Source organism: Moschus berezovskii, chromosome 8, assembly GCF_049115385.1.
Source record: "Moschus berezovskii isolate FMDL1 chromosome 8, NW_MosBer_1.0, whole genome shotgun sequence".
NCBI classification, from domain to species: domain Eukaryota; kingdom Metazoa; phylum Chordata; class Mammalia; order Artiodactyla; family Moschidae; genus Moschus; species Moschus berezovskii.
In genome coordinates, this window is record NC_142467.1 from 100,817,428 (window position 1) to 100,833,465 (window position 16,038).

Sequence of the window (16,038 nt, forward strand, 5' to 3'; positions counted from 1 at the left end):
TCAGTTGCTAAGTTGCTAAAATGTTGTTGCTTTTAGTTGCCGACTCTTTTGTGACCCCATGGAGTGTAGCCCGCCAGTCTCCTCTATCCACGGGATTCCCCAGGCAAGAATACTGGAGTGGGGTAGTCATTCCCTTCTCCAGGGGATCTTCCTGACTCAGGGATCGAACCTGCGTGTCCTGCACTGCAGGCAGATTCTTTATCTGAGCCACCAGGGAAGCCCTGAATGGCTGAGACCAAATCAAAAGAATTCATTCATGACAGATAAAAATGAAAAGCAATTCAGTTTCCAGAAAGAAAGTTTGATAGGCACACAGCCATTCAGATTCCTTTACTTATTGTCTGCAGCTGCTTTTGAGTTTCATTAGTTGTCATGGAAAGTGTATGGAAAGTCAAAGGTAGCTAGTATCTGGTCCTTGACAAAACCTGCCCATCTCTGATCTAATGCACCTGACCCAACTGGATGTGAGGCTCTGTACTTGTTATTTATCCCATTTGGTGCAAACAGTTGCATGTTTCCCAGCAGAAATATTGCATTTGATCACAAGGCTGCTTTAATCAACTGATGGTGTTAGGTGCTATGTGGGACACGCGCCTCACAATTTTTCTAAAAATCTCACCGTATTCTGAATTTTGAAACACATCTGCCTGTAAAGGTTTCCTACAAGGAACTAGGTGGGTATTGCTATCCCCTACTTGACAAAAGTGGCGACTCATAAGTTGAGCCACCAGCTTATGGCTCACGATGAAGCTATGGGGCAGGGACTCATAATCTACAACTGATGTTCTACTTGCAGATCCAAGCTGGTTGTCATCGGGCCGCCCTCAATACCCAACCCCTCAGTTTCCAGGTCCAAGATGAAATGGAACAGGACACTATGGTCCACCCCCTCCTACCACGTCCTCAGCCTGTCTTTTGTCTGTGGAAACATTTTAGCCAAAGAATAAGTTTAATCAGAGGAGTGAGAAAATGCAGAACCAAAGGAAAACAGTCAAAGAAGGATACATAATAGTCTAGTCATTAAGCAGAGTCAAGGGCCTTTAGCTCCTTCTCAAGGGCTATGGATAACATCCTGAGCCATATCCTGTGAGCCCTCTTATAGATACCGAAATCCCCCCCAGGTGGAAGACGTTAACACATGATAACCAGACTGTAGCCATGACATAAGCTGCTGCGGTTCTGAGAATGGGCCTCAAGGAAATGCGAACAGACACTGGAACTGAAGGTTAACTGTACTTAAAACAATTAAGATGATGCTGACCAATTAAGTGACCAATCTGAAGATGACTGTCACAGCTGGCTGTGCTGTTTCTACATGTAGCTCCCTCCTCCATCTATAAAAGTTCTTACCCACTGATCCTCAGCAGAGAAGGGGTAGCTGGCTGGCCTTTGGACAGGACTCACCACCCCCTGGTTGCTGGTATCCAAAATAAAGCAAACTTTCCTAAACCAACTTTGCATTTTTATTGGCTTTTGAGGAACGAGCAGCCAGATTCCCATCTGTGGTTACAAAGAGACTGGTGTCTCTGATCGCCTCCCACCCACCAGCCCCGATGGGGACGCCTAGAAGAGTCAAGACTTACCGGCAGTCTTTCTCAAACTCCTTGGACTCATCTGTGCAGTGGAAAAACTTGCCCTTGAAGAGCTGCACGGCCACCACGGCGAAGATGAACATGAAGAGCATGTAGACGATGAGGATGTTGAAGACGTTCTTGAGAGAGTTCACCACGCAGTCAAACACGGCCTGGTGGGTCGGGCGGGAGAGGCGGTGTGAGGAGGCCGGGAGCTGGCCCAGCCTCCACCTCCAGCAGCTCACAGTATCAAAGTACACGATTCCCGTTTTACCGAGAAGGACACGAGCCACGGCCACACAGTTCTGAGAGGTAAGTGTGGGGGCTGCATCCAGTTCTGAGTTTTTATGCACTCCTCCAATTCTAACCCCTGGGGAATGGGGGCCACGTCTCCGAGCTTCTCCAAGGTAAGCTCATGGCTCTCCAGGGCAAGAGCAGAGATCGTCGGTGGAGAGGTCATTTCCTGTCCATTCTGTGTCCCTGCCTCACGGTCACCCTTCTCTCCCAGCACCTGGAGTTGTGTGATCTCCTCCTTTTTTTTTGGCCCACCGATCACTAGGGGGGGTGCTCTGGATTTGCGAGTTGACTTCACATGTCCTGGAGATGCTGCCTTGGGTTAGATGAAATCTTTCCATCATCCTGCCAACCTATACCCTCCACCCCCCGCCCCCCGCCACATTCTGCTATGAATCACAGCGGGTCCGAACTACAAGTAAGCATCAAGGGTCATTGAACCTACTGGAATCGCATGTTAGTTTTACTGGCTTTCCCCGGGGGACAGAGTGCATAGCTTTCATGGGGGTTTCAAAGGGGGCTGTGACCCAGAAAATCGGGAAGAGCCACTGAACCGACTACTGCTGGATTCCACGTATTTCAATGCAAGCTGGTTTTCAAGTTTGGAAGGTAGACACATTTCCTTTTTGAATAATTCATCAACAAAAAGGGGGCGTCAAATCATTATTTTCCAAACTATGGGGGAGGAGCCCACCACCAGTGATATCAGACAATACTTTTAGGTCCTTACAGGAGCCATAAACCAAGTAACACTGATTGCGTGGTGGCAAAGTTATTCTATCTCTAATTCTTTCAATCCTTTTGAGTGAAGGAGAAAGTCTTCCTTAGTTGTTGCTGTGCTAATAACATTTATACTTTTCCTTTTTATGCTTAGGTTTTTTTTTGGTTTGGTTTGTTTTGTTTTTGGTCCACGAAAACAGGACACGCAGGATCTTAGTTCTCCAACCAGGGATGGAACCTTGTGTCCCCTATGTTGGGAGTGTGGAGTCATTACCACTGGACCACCAGGGAAGTCCCTATACTTTTCATTTTTTAAGCAAAAAAGAACAAGCATCCATACTCAAAATCTTTGTCAGGCAACTCTTCTGGGCTAGATTTTGAGAACAGTTATCTTATTTTTTTTTTAAACACATATTTAATTTTACCTTCTATGAACAGTGGATTCTGGTTTTTCAACTTGACAAACTTGACAAGCATGTCCTTTTAAAATAAATCCATTTAAGTAAAAAAAATAAAGTGACTTGACTTAAACATTAAGAAAGATAATACAGGCGCATCACAAGTTGAAATGGGGTGTTTGAATGACTAAGCTTCATATCCTTTCTCCTTTCCTTTTTTTAAATTTGAAAGGAGAAAGTGTTTGGGAAATGCTGCTTCATGCTGTTTTGGAACAGGAGATATTGGAGCCTAGAATAGGCAGGTGAAAAGTTTAAGGTTATGTGGGACCAGAAACCTAGTTTCCTGCTTTCCAGATTCAGGTTATGCCCTGTTTTATCTACATGATGCCTTCATGGGAATTAGGAAAAGGGATCTCAACTTTGCATGAGACATTTCACCTAATGGAAAATTACCATAATATACATACAGATTTTGTTCCATTAACTCACTTTAGTGCCATCTACTGGAAAGTTGTAGTAATAAGTATATCCAACACAAAAAGCAGCAGCATCCCTTTCAAAGCCGTGTCCTTGAGCAGTGTGCAAACTGCTCAACTGTACATGGCAACCCTGGTAGATCTCCCATATACCCCGATCTCACCTTGAGCTTTGGCAACCGCTTGATGGTTTTAAGAGGTCGTAGCACCCGGAGGACTCGGAGGGATTTAATCGTGTTGATGTCCTTTCCTTTGCTGTTGCCACTGTGGGGGGATGTCAGGATGGGGCGAAGGGGAGAGAGGGAGCCAAGGTCAGGCTGGGTGGTGGGTGGCCTGCAGCCGCACGTGACCCCAGCCTCCCAGCTTAGGAACCGGGGTAAGCCTGGTGTGGCCTCGCCTTGCGGAAGAGCAGCCAGTTCCCCTGCTGCATCTGGGCTCAAGGGTTAGTGAGCAGACGGCCTGCTGTGCTTCCTGCGGTTGTTGAGGGCCCTCCACTGCTGGGCTGGGCCTGAGCAACTGTGTGGGGGGCCCTCAGATCCAGCATGAAGGAGTTAGCCCCTACCCTAACCTTGTGTGCGCTCCTCAGAGCTGGTCTTAGTGAGCTTTTAGAAAGTGGGATGCCCTCACCCCCACATTTCCAATAGGATCCATAAAGTCCTTAAAGTGGCATTTAAACAAGAACTCTCCTCCCCCACCCCTCCCCCAATATTCCCTGAGCCCACGGCACAAAAAGAACTAGAACATCAGATGCTGATGTTGAATCACTGCCTCATTCTTTCGGGGTCTCTTAGCTCATCTTTGCCAGATTGCTGCATAAAAGTCCAGCCCAGGGTCTCCTGGGCATGAGTCCTAGCATGATAGATGCCATGACACCCTTAGCCAACCATAATTCAACCCCCTACCCCACGCCACAATGAGGAGGGCACTGGGTGTGGCCATCAAAGGCTTGTGATTAATGGAACTCACCACCCACCCAGCTGCCCAAGCCAGAAACCCAACAGTCACGTTCATCCTCATCCCCAAGAGGTCGTCCTCCTGCACATGGCCACCATCCCAGGTTAGACCCCCACGACCCACCTCCCAGCTTCCCCCCCCTCTATGTCTCTCTTTTCTTCCACCTTTTCTGCACACAGTGACCAAAACTATCATGTCACCCTCCTGCTACAAACCCTTCTGGAGCATCTGAATTCCTAGCAGTGCCATCCCTTAACTTGGCATTCAAGGCTCTTCCAAATCTAGTCCAACTTACCTTTCCCTTTGCATCCCCATTGATCATGACACACCCCAAACCCCAGCCACATGCTCTGGCTTCTGTTCCTGCAGCTAGAACTGCCGTTCCTCCACTGCTCCATTCACAGAACTATGCAGCCTTCAAAGCCCAAGGTAAATGTCCCTTCATGCAACAGTCTCTGCTGACTGCCTCTGGGTTCTGCCAAACCCCAGTGCTTATTCAGAATCGCTTTTGTTTCTGTCACTGGCTCTGGCTTTAGACAGTGTGTGTGTGTGTATGCCCAGTTGCTCAGTCGTGTTCAACTCTTTGTGACCCCACGGACTGTAGCCTGCTGGGCTCCACTGTCCATGGGATTTTCCAGACAAGACTATTGGAGTGGGATTGCCATTTCTTTCTCCAGGGGATTTTCCCAAACCAGGGATGGAATCTGCATCTCCTGCATTGGCAGGCAGATTCTTTCCCACTGAGCCACCTGGGAAGCCCTGGCTTTAGACAGAAAATTCCTCCAAGGCAGAAAGAACTGTGGTTTATCCTTCTACATCTTCATTTTCCCTTTAATCTTGGTTCTTGTCTCTGCCCCCAGCACATGCCTGGTGTGTAGTTTCAGGACACATGTGAATGGATCCAGACTGGAGTTCTTTGGGGACCAGTGAGCAAACATCTCCCTATAGTCACCTCTTGGGTCATGAATAGAGCTGCCTCAGAGACATCCTCCATGGTGTGCCTGTCTATCCAGGTGCAGAATCATTTTTAATGACTTTTTTTTTAAGGGTTCCTTTCTCTCACTTTTCAGAGAAAAAGAGAACTGGATTTTAACCTGTCAGGCACAGCCATGCTCCAGGATTCAGCAGTCTGAGCATGGTTTTTTCTTTATCTAAACCGAAGTCATCTTTATGATCTCAAAGCTGTGTCCCCAAAGCATGAGACACGTCAGGAGAGTCGCTGAGATGCTTTGAGGCAGAACACAGACACAAGTAACAGGATCGCACGGGAAATAGATGTGTTTCCTTCAAGTTATCTTTCAGGCTTCCTGATTTGGTCAGAGAGGGAATCTCTGGTACGTGTTCATATGTGACTAGTGCCTCCCTGGTGGTGGTGGTTTAGTCGCTAAGACATGTCCGACTCTTTGCAACCCCATAGATTGTAGCCGGCCAGGCTCCTCTGTCCATGGGCTTTCCCAGGAAAGAATACTGCAGTGGGTTGCCATTTCCTGCCAGACCTTCCTGGCTCAGGGATCAAACCTGAATCTCCTGCATTGGCACACGGATTCTTTATCTCTGAGCCACCAGGGATTCCCTTAATGTCTCCTTCAGTAGCACTCACTAATTTCCCTTTTAACAAAGAATCTAGCTTGAATGCAACAACTTGCAATGCAGCTGTTTCACTTTTGTTGAATTCACTTTTGCAGTTGCCATTCTGAGGTCAACGATACTGGTTGTATGGGGATGACATAAGGTCTTCTAGCAAACTGCAATGACGCTTAGACTCTACGTGGGTGGGAAAAAAGTCCAGCAAGCGGACATCTCGGTTGTATGCAGAACCGGCTGATGTTTTTTCCTTTTCTCACACTGTGTTTCTAACTGGAGGAAACCTGCTCTGCAGTGTTGTGCTGGTTTCTGCTGTACGTCAGCGCTGAATTTGGCTAAAATCTTGATGCACCAAATTGCTGACATTGGGGGACACGCCTCCTGGGGCGCATCTGCTCATCTAAAATGGACTCTGTGGCCACTGTGGGGATGTCTCTCTTCCAGGAGGCACACCTCCCTTGGGAGAGGATGAAATAATCCTTTTTGCTGAGACACCAAGGAGAGTGTTCCCGGCAGTTTGGTTCCTGAGCATGCAGGAATGGCTTGATCAAGGTATTCTCTCAGAAAACAGCCAGATTTTCGAGTCATTTTGTTGAGACTGTAGATGTTCCTGGAGGAGGGGAGTTATTCCTCTTAAAGCACAAGCCCGCACTATTTGGAATGTCCGCGCTTCTCCCACCTGGGAAGTTAGACATTCACTCCCCTGATAACCGCCCATCCAGCTTGTCTGCCCTACTGAAATCAGATCGTGGGGAGAGTGCCCTCCATGCCCGTTACACTCTCTACCAAGAACTTGGCTAAATGGTGGGTCATGGTGACAGGCAGTGGCCAAGACCCCTCCAGGCTCAGGCTCCCTGGGGAGCAGGCTGAGGGGCTCTGGTCACTGCAAGCGACAGGACGGTGGCAATGACACGAAGCTACGGAAACAGACCCAGAACCAACATGGCTGCATCAGGGCATAGAGAACAGGACAGAACAAGAACGAGAGAGGGGGGCACTTTACCGTGTACTGCTCCTGGTGAGGTGGCATCGGAGGGAGAGACAGGTCGTAAGCGGCCTCAGAAGAAAGAACACAGAACACGCACATACACGCACGCACACCTGAGCGCGCCCTTGCCCGGCCCAGGCACCAGGAGCAGCCGCCTCAGGCCTGTGGCTCCGGATGGTGTCCATCCTTCCATCTGGTAGACCTCTGTTCCGACCCCTGCCCTTGGCAGGCTCCTGGCACTGCCAAACAGCACCGAGGAAGCCAAATTTTCAAGTCGCAGGACAGCCAGAAAGTTATCAACTACCAAAGGTGAATTTGCCACTGAAGGTCAATGCCAAGAGCTGGAGAAAAACCCCTTTTCTCCAGGGTTTCTGGGACCAGAAGACTTTAGAATATCTCCCCCCCCAACCTCCGGCCACTCTGTGCTGCATGTGGGATCTTAGGTCCCCAATCAGGGACTGAACCTGCAACTCTAGTTGCATTGGAAGCACAGAGTCTTAACCATTGGACCGCCAAGGAAGTCTTTTAAAATGTCTTGAAGGGGATGAGCTTTGGAGTTGGGGAGACCTGGGTTTGAATCCCAGCACTGCCTTTAATTTTTTGTGTTTGTTTTTGAACTAATTTTCTAATACATTTCAGCTGGGATGAATGGGCGCTTGATGAGTATTGGAATAAAGCAAACAGATAAACAGGAAGTACCTATTCACAAAGCAAGAGGAAAGAATCCAGCTGCTTTGAGTTGCCCTTAATTATTGTCCTCATCTGTGAAACCTCCCTTGGGGATTCTGAGGTTTGATACACATTTAAGGCCCTGACTTTACCCCCGAAGTTATGAAGAAGAGAGAAGGCTGCTAGGAGTTCCAATTTGGGATGAAATTAAGGGAAGACTCTCAAGAGTCTTTTGGGAAAATGTGGGCCTGGGGAAACCTCTCTGCACCTGGCAGTGGCCCCTTGCACAACTCATCTTTGGAATCAAGGCTCAGTCTTATTATGAACGTCCAACCATTACTGGAGATCAAGAAACTTGACTGCCATTATTAACAGAACAGTGGAACTGCCAAACAGACACTCTTCAGAATTTCTCACCTGCCCCCGCTTTTGAAATTAGTGAGATTTCTAAAAATGTAATGGTTTAATGCCTACAAATATTCCCACTGGATTTTCCCTTCTCCTGCTACCTTTCCACGTTACCTCAGTGGTTCTCAAAGCTCAATGTATCTAGGAATTAGTGCATAGAGGGAATGGTATAGATTCTCCTTTTCGGATTATTGAGGAAGGTTTTTTCAAATTTATTTTTTAACTTTTAAAAACATTAATCCATGGCTTGTGGGATTATAGTTCCCTGACCAAGGATAGAACCCATGCCCCCTGAAGTGGAAGCTTGGAATCTTACCACTGGACCATCAGGGAAGTCCCTGGAGAAATCTTTCAACAGCAGTGATTTCTGCTCAACCTGATGGATGACATAAGGTGTAATACGGGAGTCTTCTGAATGTCACTGTGTCTGCCTGTGGGAGGGTGGTACACCCATTTTCCAGATGAGGCAGCTGAGACTTAGAGAAGCAAAGTGATTTATCCAGGGTCACACAGCCAGCAAGTGACAGACTGAGCTTCAAACCCAGGTTTGTGTATCTTGCACTCTAACCTTCTGTTTCTTTCCAGTTCATTATGCACACACACAAGAATGCCTTCAAAGGTAGGGCCTGTTTTTAAAAAATGGCTTCCTTCTTTGGCTTCCTCGCAGTTGGGCTCCTGAGCATGCAGGAGTGGCTTGACCAAGGTGCTCTGCCAGCTGTGCTGGCCTGCTTTGCGGGAGGAGTGGCAGCGCCAGATGGACTCTTGGCAGTGAGGGCAGGATCACGACCCCCCAGCTGCTGAGAAGTGTCAGCTGGCCACCCCGATGCATGGGCACAGAGCGTGATGTCATGTGTGGAGACTCATGAAATGGTATGTTAATGGTGGTTGCATGGACAGGGCACACAGTCAGTAGATGGAGCAGGACACACACACACACACACACACACACACACACGGATATCTGGGGGAGGTGCAGGAGGGGTAGAAACCAACACAAGAGCTTCGACACATCCTTTGGAAGACCACAGGGATCATCTTCCCATATCCCATACGGGGCCACAGTCACAGCACTGCAGAATCCTTGCCTCCACCCCAACAGGCCAGAACAGCAAGATTCCTTTCAACAAAGAAGGGAATAGTCTCATGCCCTCTTCCCCTGGACTTCCAGGCCTTGCTGGAGACTCAAGGAACCCAGCCAGGCCAGGCTGTCAGGTCTCATCCTCCCGATTTGTGAAAGCGTCTACATTCAGGGCTGAGAGTTGGGCGGCAACCTTGAATCTGACATTTAAACTCAACCTTAGTGATCCTGCCTGCATACTTAGTCGCTCAGTTGTGTCCACCTCTTGGCGAACCCACAAACTGTAGCCTGCCAGGCTCCTCTGTCCGTGGGATTCTCCGGGCAAGAATGCTGGAGTGGGTTGCCATCTCCTCCTCTAGGGCATCTTTCCAACCCAGGGATTGAACCTGTGTCTCTTGAGTCTCCTGCACTGCCGGCAGATTCTCAACCACTGAGCCATTAAGCCCTTAGTGATCTTGCTAGACTCATTTCCCCCCACAATCTCTCTGGGCTTCAGTTTCCTCATGTACAAAAAGGGACTAATAAAGAGAAATTCTTGCATGGGGCTGTAAAGATTAAGTAAATGGAGGCTGTTACTATCATTATTACCCGGTCAAGGTGTCTCAAATTTATGGGGAAACCATGGCACAGAGGGGTTCAGGGACTTGCACATCTAAAGAGAAACCAAATAGGCTTGCAGGAGCCTTTTTAAAAAACGATCAGGTTTATTTCATACTTGCTGGGGACCTCAGCCTTGTCTATGAGGAAACAGGGACACAGGACAGAAAACGTGAATTTAAAGAACAGAAAGAAAGGAAGCAAAGGACTCTGGGATTGGGCACTCCAGGGGAGGCTCTCAGAGCATCCCTTACTCCTGCCCATATGACATCTATCTGGTAACAAGGAAAGGCCTTGTAGGGCAAGAGACCTTCTCAGGTAAGAGAGGCCAGGAACCTGAAGCCAAAGGGAGGACTCTGAAACTTTTCTGGGGAAAGGAATAGCAGCTTGAGGGCTCCTTCTCTGGTGGAATGGCCTCTGGCATGCAGGAGCTGCTTGATCAAGGCACTCCACCAGCTGTGCCTGGCCTGTGGCCCTGCCCTGGAGGGGGAGTGGCGGGACCAGCTGGACTCTTGGCAGTGAGGTGGGGAGGGTATGGCAGGGGTGGGGTCTCAGAGCCTACCTATTCCATTCCTATGACCATCACATAAAGGCGCTCCCCAGGTTGCCAGGCCTTCAAAACCCCCAGAACATCCCTAACACTTGTCAGGATCCCACTGGCAAAACTGTACACATCCCAGTTCCTGCAAGACATCTAAGTTCACTGAGACTCACAGGGATGATCTGAAATCCCTTTCCAGACCCTTTCCTCAAATAGGAATTTAAAAAACAATTTGAAACAGGGTTTTCAAGGGCATGGACTGGCTGGCTTTATGCCTGTAGCAACTTCATAAAACCAGTTTCAAAGGTTGACTCTGCAAACATGCTGCCAGATTTCTGTGAGCTGTAGGCTCGTTTTGAATGCCCTTGTATAACTTTATATTTAAAGTGAAAACTCAAAAAATTAAAAACACAAAATCAGCTCCCTGTGGCAGATTCTTTTGCAAACACAAAGAATCCTTTTGCTGATTGATTCTGGGTGGAAAAATAATTCTGTTTTTTGCAGATTAGGTTTGCTTCAAATTGAGTCTAATTGCGGCTTCAGGGAAACGAGGCCCATTATGGCCAAAGTTCTATGACTGAGAGGCGTGTCTCCCAAACTGTGAGGCCAAACGGGGGATGGAGGTGGGCAGGCAAAGGTGGGGGCCCCCTCTTTGGCAGTGGAACTTGCTGGCTCCCACAGGGGTCTGGAAGGGAAGTTCCCAGGATGAACTGGTGGGCAGCAGACACTACTTCTATTGTACTGCACCTAGGCGTGTGAAACAGAGGGCAAAACCCACCACCCAGGCCAGGCCAGAGAGGGTGCAGTAGGGGGGTTGTATGTGGAGATGGGTGTGGTCTCTTCCTGAGCCCTGGGGGACTTGGGAGCTGCTGGGCAGATGTCATCCTGGGGAGCTGGAAGAAGTGAGGGAGGGGGTGCCTGCCTGCACTTGCCTTCCCTGGTCCTGGAGACTACCCTGGGTAGGAACATGGTGGACACTGGGTCTTTGATGCCAGAGTGAATGGTGGAGTGCTTGCCTTCTCCAGGCCATGGGGCCCAGGTTAGGCAGAAGGTCAAGGCAAGGGAGAGGATGGAAGGGAGAAAAAGAGATGGGAGGAAAAGGAGAGGGAGAGGGAAGAAAGGATGGGGGAGGCGGGGAGGTGAGAGCAGGGGGAGGGGAGGGAAGAAGGGAGGGCGAGGGGTAGTGGAGGCAGGGGCTGGGCAGGGAGAGAGAGAGCAGAAGAGGGAGTCAGACAGAGGGGAGGAGAGAGAAAAGGGGCAAAGAGAAAGAGGGAGAAAGCCAGAGACAGGAGCAAGGGAGGGAAGGGGATCCGAGATGGAATCACCCCAGGCTTTTCAGAATTGAAACTTTCTCAGAACCCAGCATGGTTCCTAACTGACCTTGCAGTGAAAGTGAAGTTGCTCAGTTGTGTCCAACTCTTTGCGACCCCATGGACTGTAGCCTACCACGCTCCTCCGTCCATGGGATTCTCCAGGCAAGAGTACTGGAGAGGGTTGCCATTTCCTTCTCCAGGGGATCTTCCCAACCCAGGGATTGAACCTGGGTCTCCCTCATTGTAGGCAGACACTTTACCATCTGAGCCACCAGGGAAGTCAACTGACCTTGTAGGAGTTGCTCAAATATCTGATGGATGGAGGGAGAAGCATATTTAATCACATTCTCACACACACACAGTGTATTGCCTTTTAAAATCTTTTTTGCGGGGGAAGGAATTTGTGCTCACTTGATAAGAAACCAATATATACCTGTTTATATTTTATACATCTAACTCCAATGAGGCTGAATTTTTTTTTTTAGGTCATTTTTATTAATCAGCATTCTGTGAAATTTCTATGTTAAATCCTGTACTCACTTAACTATTGAGGTTCAGTGTTTCTTACTGATTTGTAATTGCTTTTTATATATGAAGGCCATGGATGCCTTGTTTTATTTGTGGCAACATTTCCCCTCTAATTTGCTGTGCACTTTGCTTTGATTATTATTACTATTAAATCTACAGGACATCTTAATAATAATGGAGCCAAATCCCTTGAATTTTTAAGATAATCACTGTCATTGATGATCAAATACTCAAATGCTTTAAAAAGTGGGAGAGAGAGAAGAAACGGGGAGAGGAGGGAGGGAGGAATAAAAGAGGAAAAAAAGGAGAGAGGGCCGAAAGAGGAGGAGAAAGCAGAAGATAAAGAGAAGGAGGCGGGGAGGCTGGCTGGAGTCAGAAATACATCCAGCCTCCTGACCGTCATGGCGCATCTCCACCAGCTCAGAGGCGTTCAGAAACTCTGGAGATTTCCAGCTCTTCCGACACCATGTGACCTCACTGTGTTCCCAGGAGCGGCCCACTTTAGCGCTTAAATTGGAAATGGGTCACCACGCCGGCCTCCTGACAAACCAAGGCCTCATCGTTTGGTCGGGGGGCCATTCAAGGACTCCTCCAGGTCTGCTGAGAGGCGACCAGGAGGCAGGGGAACAGAGGAAGCCCCTGACTTCTCACTATGTGGGCGAGGTGGGTCTGAGTCCTTTTGAGACTCCTTTTTAGGAATGAGCCACTGTCACTGGGCACAGACAAGGTCTGTAAAAAGACTTGTTTCTGGATTAAGAGCTGGTCAGGTTTTTTGACCCCAAACATGTATGACTTGAGGAATGCACTGCTAAGTTTGCTAGCAGGGCCCTAAGAGCTAATGGCTACTCAGTCCTCAGATGCCATCTTGGAATTGCCACCCAGAATTCGGGTGCCATCTTGGAATGGCTTCTAAGCCTTTGGGTGCCATCTTGGAATGACTGCCCAGAACTCAACTGCCACTTTGACATGGTTGCCCGGAACCTGGGTACCGTCTTGGAATGGCTTCTCAGCCCTTGGGTGCTATTTTGGAATGGCTGCCCACAACTTGGGTGCCATCTTGGAGTGGCCTGATGAGACATGACCTTTCAGAGTGTCCTAGGACTGCCAGGAGAAGTTCAAGACACACGAGGGGAGTCATCAGGTCTAGAACTACAGGGCCTTCAGGCACAGGGTGGGGGTCCAAATTCTCATGCACATTCATTTCCTGATTGTCTTTTTAGGGGCTCCCCAAAGAGACAGCGGAGCTTGTAGAGCAGAAGGAAAATGAGATGTCCTGGTGGGGCTAGTCTACAGAAAGCAGCACAGCAAGGGGCTGGTGGCATGGCTGTGTGAGGAGGTAGAAGGCGGGGGCCCTTCTCCCTCTTCCTCCATGGTGGCCATCATGCAGAAGCCAATCGAAGCTCTCCCTGGTGGCATGCGGATGCCTCCCGCCACCCCAGAGCTCCCTTTTCCCATCTCGACACCTCAAGAACATGTCCCCTGATCCAGTGGGCTGGGGGTGGAGGGACAAAGTGGTAAGTGGAGTCCTCAAGAGGAGACTTACGTGAAGGCAAAGGCCACCAGGGCCCCACTGACCACTATGAAGTCGAGAATGTTCCAGAGGTCACGGAAGTAGGCACCCTGGTGCAAGACGAGCCCCAGGTCGATCATCTGAGGAGGGAGAAGAGACAGCGCTCTGATCACTCATCCCTACCCTGGGGAGCAGCATCTACCCTTTTAGGCTTGGTGGAGGGGCCGCAGGAGGAAGCATGGTAGCCAACGGGACCACCTCATCCTGAGGGGATGGGTCAAAGGCCAGGGGACCTGGGGGAGGAGTGAGAAGCCCCTGCTCAAGGCCGCTTCCCACCTTGGGAAAGGTAGCTCTGACTTGCTGGTTCTTAGGTCAAAACCTCAGGGTCCCCTTGGCTCCTTACCTCACATCAGATCCATCAGCAAACCTCATTGGTTCTACTTTCCAAACCTTCCAAGAATCTGCCCACTTTTCACCACCTTCTCTGCCACCACCCTGACTGGTTCCCATCATCTCCTGCCTGGACCAGAGCAATCATCTGCTCCCAGTTCTCTTGGGTCCCACCCACCGTGCTCCCCCCTACCTTGCTCCCTCCTACCCTACTCCCCACCGCCCCCTGCTCCTCCTTCCAAGTCTGACCTCCCACGGAGGCTAGAGGGTGCCTGTGAACACCCGAGTTGTCATGTCCCTCTGCTCAGACCTTTCCATGGCTCCCACCTCACTCGGGATAAAAGCCCAAGATCGTCCTGTGGCCCCCAAGTTCCTGCTTGATTTCTGCTCTCATCTCCCTGCTCTGGTTTCCCCACTCCCCTCTCTCACTTTCAGCCATATCAACTTCCTTGCTGTTCCTCAAAAAAACACACCAAGCATTTCCAATCTCTGGGGTGAGCCTCTTGCACCAAGGTGGCATTCTTGAGAGTGCAGAATCCTGTGGAGCCCTGGCACTCACCTTGATCACCATCTCGAAGGTAAAGACGCCTGTAAAAACGTAGTCAAAGTATCGCAGCACCTGCAGGGCATAAAAGCAAGGGGGCAGAGGATCATTCCCTTGCTCCAGCAGAGCCCCTGTGAACCTAGCCCTGGCCCACTGGGGTATGTGGCCTCTAGCAAAGTCCCCAAGGAACAGTCTCCACCCACGTGAGACAATGCTGCAGCCGTGTACAGTGGGGCAGGTCCTGCACTGCACAAGGGCCCCTCCCACCCTGTCTCCCAGCAGATTTGTATGTTGTGAATGAAACTGTCCAACAGATGGCAGCCAAGTCCTAACAAAAATCATTGCTAAGGATAGTCTGCTTACCAAAGGGTGCCTTTTTTTTACTTGCCCAAAGCCCTATATGGACTAGAGGTGGCCTCAGGGAAGTTCAGGAAAGACTCTTACCTCTTTTGGCAACGAGTCTGATCCTCCAGTGTTTCTGACCTTCTGGTCTCCTGGGTGAACAACTGTTCCCACATAGAGTTTCCTAAACATGATTAGCTTCTAGGACAGACACTGGGGACCAACCTCACTGTGGCATCCATCTCCTCCCAAGTACGCAGCTATACCCTCATCAGAGTGGGTTGATTCTCCCTCTCCCCGCTACCTTACACAAGACCAAGCATTAGTGGTTTCTGGACGGGCAATGTCTTGCACGCTGGCCTCTTTCCTGGCCACGCCATAGCACATCCCTTGTGTGACCTTCATATGAGGATGTTGAGTGGCATGAGGATGCTGGCAAAGCCCAACACGCGGTAACCCTAGGGGCTGACCTCAGATCTGGCTGTTAATTACACAGCAGGCCACCAGAGGGCGCCTGTGAGTGCACAAATCAGATCACTGCCCCCTTCTCTGCTCAAGAACCCTCTATGGCTCCCACCTTACTCAGGGTGAAAGCCTTGACCCCAAAGCCCTGGACAATCTATTTGGCCACCTCCCTTCCCTCACCTTGTCCCACTCTCCTCTGGCTAACTCTGCTTCTGCCATCCTGGATATTCTTACCTCAGGGCCTTTGTATAGGTTGTCAGCCTGGAATACTCTTCCCCATGTTCCACCTGATATTCTCTCTCTCCTCCTTTATGGCTTGGCTCAAATATCACATTCCTGACTGCCTGTTTAAAATTCCATTTTCCTGAAGCTTGCAATCTTCTTTACCAAGTCTACCCCCTTCACATCCCTCACCCCTGGCACTTATCACTTCCTGGCAAACTATTTGTTATAGTTATTAATAACGTCACTGTCCATCTCCCCCACCTGAATGTCAGCCTCACGGGGGCAGGGATGTCTGCCTGTCCCTGTGGTATCTCCAGCTTATAGCACAGGATCAGGTATACAGTAGATACTCAAGAAATGCTTGATGACTGGATGCATGAGGCTGGGGCTGAACTGGGTCCTGCAGAGCTGGGCTCTGCGATCTATGTGGCCACAGTTCACGT

General features: G+C 49.5%; 1 protein-coding gene across 1 annotated transcript in view; it reads right to left on the reverse strand.

Annotated features, from left to right (window-relative positions):
• The window catches only part of CACNA1A (calcium voltage-gated channel subunit alpha1 A), a 203,883-nt gene that overhangs the window by 51,221 nt on the left and 136,624 nt on the right, over positions 1 to 16,038 (reverse strand). The window contains exons 22-25 of the mRNA XM_088839319.1: positions 14,579 to 14,638; positions 13,663 to 13,769; positions 3,624 to 3,723; positions 1,584 to 1,744 (exon numbers count right to left, since the gene is read on the reverse strand). Of these exons, the coding sequence (XP_088695445.1) occupies positions 1,584 to 1,744; positions 3,624 to 3,723; positions 13,663 to 13,769; positions 14,579 to 14,638 (428 nt within the window). The remainder of the gene's footprint in view (positions 1 to 1,583; positions 1,745 to 3,623; positions 3,724 to 13,662; positions 13,770 to 14,578; positions 14,639 to 16,038) is intronic.